The following is a 6,534-nucleotide window of genomic DNA, read 5'->3' as shown; positions in this document are numbered from 1 at the left end:
TGGGCATAAATCTTTTGATATCCCTTTTTCATGAAAGCATCTTTTGGTAACAAGCTTCGAATTCGTTGACAACATGTTATCTTTTGACTGTAAATTGTAGTAAATACATTGTCATTTTGGGAAAACATCTTTTGGCTTGTAAACATTGTTGTAAAATTGGAAGTTTGGTTCTGATTGTTACCCTCCATGTATGTATTTGGCTATTATGTTTATAAAGATTGTGGTTTGTATTAAGTTCAAAGTTCAATGTCAGTTTGTAATGGATAGTACATTGTCAATTTATGGTTAATGCTTTTTCATAGTAATTGTCTCGTAGGACTATATATTACAAGGGTACCCATTTTCAGATGCTATTACAACTATGCCAAAATAAGCATCTAATACGATTTCACCTAACCAACAACTTCACAAAAGATTAAACTTAACTTCCTAACTTCCCAACTTCCTACAATTTCACTAGCAATACAATCTCTGTTACCAACATCACTGCAAATAGCATGACCATGATGAACATAAGCTTCATCATCAACATCAACCTCCTATTTTGATCCACATTCACTTGTTCCAACCGAGCATTGCCATTAGCCATACCAACCAGAGCTAAATGCATTTGGTACATCAGGTTTTTGTAATCTTCACTAGGAAAAGGTGGGTCCAGCCACATGAAGAACTTACAATACCTGGAAGGATCCTGCACATTTTATTTCGGTTGTTAATAATTAGTTAAACAATAATTGTAATCTATTTTTTCACTAGTCAAAGGTGGGTCCAACTACAGGCAGTATATGTTATTGATCAATCAAATATACAATTTGTATACTCTTTCTTTATATAGTATCAAATATACAATACCTGAAAGGATCCTACACATTTTTATGACAAATTTGCCCTTAGACCCATAACAAAACTTTATACTAGATCAAAGAGTGAAGAACATACCTTGTAATTAGTGCATCCCCTAAATTTTCTTCTAGGATTCTTGTCCATCCATGGAATTGAGAAGCTAGCCTCAACACCACAACGACACAAAACCATGGGGTTGTTTCTGTTTCTGAAATTGACATTAATATTTTGAAATCCTGAAGTAATTGAACTTGTATACCCTGTAGATGAACTAGCCATGAAGAAGTTGTTGTGTGGAAGAAGAAGTCGGAGAAGGTAGAGTAGGAGGTAGAAGATGGATTTCTGACAGTAAACGGGTAACCGGGTGAAACTGAGGAAACCAGCTAACAACGCTTGAGGCAAAAGTCAACACATACATAATGGCTAATTAGACATAAAAAATTCATTTAGGACTAATTTAGAATTTGAGTGTAAAACTTATGGCTTTTATGGTATTAACCCTACATCAATTTAGGGAGATTTTTTAAACAGAGTCTTGAATCTTTTGGTGGTGAGAAAGACGAAAATGCTAATAATGTGTAAAACTAATCACATGCCTGGTCTAAATGGTGCACGATAGGAGAACCGTCTAGGAGCATCATTCCACGAGGCCCACAAATTTTATGAGCTCTGTAAAATTGCTATATACACGGTAGTCTATTTCTAAGAAAAAAGGATAAATTATATTTGCAAAAAAGAGTGAAATTCTAATGCCTAAATTTTTTGGGAAGAGCTAATAACGTACGTATAATCATCATTGTTCATAAAGGTTAGAATTTCATTGCATTAGAATCTTATTAATCATGTAGCATTAACGGAGATAAGTTTTTTAAAGTTGAAATTACTAAAAGATTACTTAAACATATCGATGTCACAAGAAATGTTGAATATTTTCTCTAATTTATATATGGATAAAGATATGCTAGACAACATTGCATTTGATACAATTTTTTTTTTAAACAGCAAAGAAATTTGGTTTCTTTGGATTCGAACTCCTAACCAACAAGATAGAAAACAAATGACACAACCATTGAATGAATGTTTTTTTCATGATAATATAACTATTGATTTTATATCTAAAAAATTAAATAGAACAAAAATACATTAGCTTTGTATGCATGGAGAAAAGTTTGATAATTTAAATAGGAAAAATTGACAACATGCGTTACTTTTATATGAAGACAATTGTATATTTCGATATAATCGATTCGTTTCATTTTGAAACTTATTTGATCATATAAGTATTTTTAATTTGGCTAAAAATATTTTTTTGAAGATATAAAACAAAAAAAACAAAGGGACAAAACATGGGGTACCGGCCTTGGCGGTGTGCTCCGATATTCAACACTCTTTTCTTTTGGAAAGTAGTAGTCAAGTGTCCACTGTCCAGTGCCTCTTGCTCATGTTATAAACGTGGTGATAATCAATTTCACACGCTATATATATATATATATATATATATATATATATATATATATATATATATATATATATATATATATATATATATATATATATTATTTATTTAGCTTATAAAACACGTGAATATACTTACACGAGTTCTCTAACTAAAAGGTAGCAAATGTTTTTGAAAAATAATTACCAAGTAACGGGCACTTTAAAAATATTTACTTAAAAAGTTTATTATTTAAAGGAAAAGGACAAAGATGGAATTAAAGTTTAATAAAGTGTGAGTGATAACGTTAAAAAGAGTTGAATAAGAGATTTGTATGATAAGTGAGTGGTTCAATGAATTTAATTGTTTCTTTTTTAATTAAATTTCAAACCAAATATAAAAATTCATTCAACTAGGATGTTAAAGTGTATAGTTGAATAAAAAGTAAAATGTTGATGTGGCAATCGGTTCAATAGAGTTCAATGGATTGTGGATGTCCTTACTTCATATAACCTTATTGTCCTGTAATTGTCCCTGCATAAGCCCTCATGCATGCCATTTAATTCGCCCAAAACATAAGATGATTACATTGCAATTCAACTACAAAAAGAGAAGCGTTTAATTATACCTGCAAAACAATCTGAGATTTACATCTCGATAATCAACATCGATTTAAAGCAACAAATTTGATGTCGCCATCTTTCCCTCAACAAGATATTCTCCAAAGTTATGGTTTACATGTTTCATCACAACTACTCAATGCTCCTCATTATTCTATTGCTTAATCTTTGCCAACTATGTCGATATTGTTGTCCTGGGGTAGAAAATTTTGACATCTATTTGGTGATCCTATCATTGACACTGATGTTGCTATTCTTGGCGGAGAAGTAGTACCACAAACTTGACCTCCAATATGTCACACCCCCAAACCAAAATGGCGGAAACGTTTGGGGGTGGATGATATTCATATACAGTATCATAACAATTGAATAATAGAGATGAAAGCATTACAACCATTGTATTGAAAAATTAATAAGTTTACATTGTGCTCAAAACATTGCTTACATAATATCAAATGCATATGATAAAAATAAATAGCGTGATGCGACGACGCCTCATCCTCCAAAAAAAACGCTTTGATTACTTGTCTACTAATTTCCTGAGAATACAAGTGATTTTGAAAAGTGTCAACAATTAAGTTGGTAAGTTCATAAGCGTTTTGTATGAGAAGAATTTTGTAACTGTTTCGTGTAAAATGATAGTGTATACTCCCAGAAAATCCGATATTTTCTTTAAAAATGAGCTGTAAGTCTTAAATCCCAAGACTAAAAATGTAAGTAATGTTATACTAAAAAATGGTGTTATGAAGTTTTATATTTATATAAAACTACTAGAATGTATGTTAACTCATAAACGAAATGTTTTGTTAATACCCTATGTGAGTTATTATAACCATACTAATGCGGCAAGTGGCCTGAATGACGTTCTTTAGGCGTCAGAACTGTTATGACATTTGTCACCCTAGACTGGCCGGTCTAACTGTAGCTAACAATTGAGGTGCGGGTTTGTCAATCCCGTATAGATCTATACACAAGTGTCACACTCTCCTTAAAAGAGACTCTGGCTATAATTCAGAACTTTAGTGTGTACTCTAGTAGGTACCGTGAAGCCAAATGTCTCACAACGAGTATCAACCGGTTTACATGAACTGAAAACCCATTTTTCTTGTAAATGAAATAATTATAGCTTTAAATAATTATATGTGTTTTCTGAAATGATAGTGCAGTGTTTGTGACTGTCAAACTATATCAATTATAGTTTATCTTGTTTGTTTGGTAAAACTATTTATATAATCATTTATATAAATACATAGTAGTTATCTTGCCTGGTTTCAAAATGTATGTCAAAACATCATGTTTTGGGTTGTAACCCACAAAATGGTGAAATATCTAGATTGTAACCCTTTTTGTTAGAAAAGATATATGTTGGTAAAAAGTCCCAAAAATCTTTGTAGTTTCGAAATCATAACTTTCCTTACGATTATATAACAAAAATTTATGTTTGTTTTGTTAGTTTTTGCATTTCATTACTAATAGATCATAAATATTGTCTACAAACTAGTGGTAACCATATTCCATGCAAATGATGTTTTATATTTATCATACAGATGAAATATGCAAGTATTTGTGTAAAAATTAAACTTTACTTGTATCCCCCCCCCCCCCAAAAAAAAAAAAAAAAAAAACATGAAAAACTCGAAAATGTAGGGGTATGAACTCACATTGAGAGTGGTTGTGGGTTGTTTGAAGAGATGATGTGAAAATTTCCAAGCCTAAACTCTTGAATGGGGTTGATGACCTTCCTTGGAAATGATATTATCCTAATAGTTTTAACACATAATAATGTGTGTAAATAAGACGAAACTAACATAAAAGTGTATAAAAACACTAGATTAACAAGAAAGGCTTACCAAAATTCTAAGAACAAGCTTGGAGAATTTGAACTTGGAGGATTTGGTCTTGGTTCTTTGAGAGAAAATGAAGTAAACAGAAGTGAATATGGAAATGGTGGGGGTTTGTGGAAGATCTCGGCCCTAATAAAGAGCGAAAGGGTGATGGGATATTTACTATGTTATCTGGTGGATAAATGCTTAGATACATGTTGGGTAATAAGTCTTATGGGGAACTGATGTACCTATCACATTTTAAAGTCAAACCCCTTTAATTTTTCTTTCCATCCAAAATCCCCTTAGAAACCACCGAAATCACATGTGATTTCGGCCTAATTCCAACCGAGATCACCATGATTTCGGTCCAAGAGGAACCGAGAACACTAAGGTCTTCAGTCTTAGAGGGATCTCGGTCTAGTGGGGTTCTCGGCCATGGCATGAGATTTTGATCCACCACAACCGAAACCCCATGTTTTTTGATTCCTAAAACCGAAAACTCTAAAGCAAGGTTTAATTTTTGGATTTTGCTTTAACTTGTTGGTTTTCAAGGGCTCATTATAATCAGGGCATTTAAAGGATGTATATATTTTTACTTATACAAATGATGTCTTTTAGCTTTCAAGGATTTATTGCAACAAAGTTATGATGTGGTCTTTCTTATACATGGATACATTTTATAACTTGCTTCTCCTAAATTTTCCAGTTGCACACAATATTAGAAGATCTTACGAAACTTGATAATGAAGATGTTGTTTTCACTGAGCTTGTGTGTGGCATTCCACCTGATTTGTTAGATCACATCAAACTTTGTGAGTCCATAATGATGTATGAATTACTCTTCATACATTATTTGAAGGAACTGGAAATATTAAAGATAAAAAACTCACATATGCTATCAACGATTTCAAAAACTTTCATATTCTACTTGGTGAAAGTTTGATGAATACTACTGCTTACTTTATCCTCATAATTAAGGAATTTACTATTGTGAAGACTATAAAAGAACCATGAAATTAATCTCAAATATCTAGATGGTCTTGGTGATGGTGGGGTTATCGTTAAAATAATTTTGTATGGCAATGGTAAATTGAAGACAATAAACCTCATTGAACTCTGCGGGAAGTTACAAGCACAATAATTTAATGTTCTTTAGCAATATCAAAAGACTAGAGGACCTCTTGTAGTTGCAGCTGAAAGCACTCAAGCTTTCAATACTGAGAGACATATGATATTTTTTCTGCCTACCAAAGAAAATGAAGATAGTTTTTTTAGAATTAATATGCTTTTGTTATTCAAATCCAAAAGTTCCCACAATATCACCAATCCATAACCCTATAGTTCACTAGACAAAATATCCCTAGATCAACATAATATCATTTAAATAACCAATCTTTCTCACAAAATGATTACCCTTCTCAACCCTACCAACTGCCATCACTACCACCTGAAAATACCCTCTATACCTACCAAAACCACTTTGATAAACAAAAATATTTCATTTACTAAGAAACAGAATGCTTCAGGATCTGGTGTGAGGGATGAAACGATTGTGTGTCACAGTTGTAGGTTGAATCACTTTGCCTAAGAGTACAAGTCTAAAAAGTGAATAATGCATCATACTAAGTGGAGCAAGCCAAGGAAGTGTCTGAAAATGAAAAAAAAACATTGATTTCTTAGAGTGAAAAAGAAGTATGGTCTGGAGATGAAAGTGAAATGGAAATTTTAAGAAAAATGGGGAAGCGTTGTTTGATAGAAAACAATGATGAAGATTGTGTCCCAAAAGACTTATGCTCTTCAGATCTAAATA

At 32.2% G+C, this 6,534-nt stretch overlaps 1 protein-coding gene across 1 annotated transcript; it reads right to left on the bottom strand.

Annotated features, from left to right (window-relative positions):
- Nucleotides 1-377: 377 nt before the first annotated feature.
- Nucleotides 378-1,122, bottom strand: LOC111919179 (uncharacterized). The gene is made up of 3 exons (XM_023914789.1): nucleotides 940-1,122; nucleotides 479-691; nucleotides 378-392 (listed from the first exon to the last, which is right to left on the bottom strand). The coding sequence occupies exons 1-3, from the start codon at nucleotides 1,120-1,122 to the stop codon at nucleotides 378-380; spliced, it is 411 nt and encodes a 136-aa protein (XP_023770557.1).
- Between the last annotated feature and the right edge of the window lie 5,412 nt (nucleotides 1,123-6,534).

Source organism: Lactuca sativa, chromosome 4 (genome assembly GCF_002870075.4).
Source record: "Lactuca sativa cultivar Salinas chromosome 4, Lsat_Salinas_v11, whole genome shotgun sequence".
Classification (NCBI taxonomy): domain Eukaryota; kingdom Viridiplantae; phylum Streptophyta; class Magnoliopsida; order Asterales; family Asteraceae; genus Lactuca; species Lactuca sativa.
The sequence above is the reverse complement of the archived record's forward strand: the minus strand, read 5'-3'. Positions and strand labels throughout refer to the sequence as shown.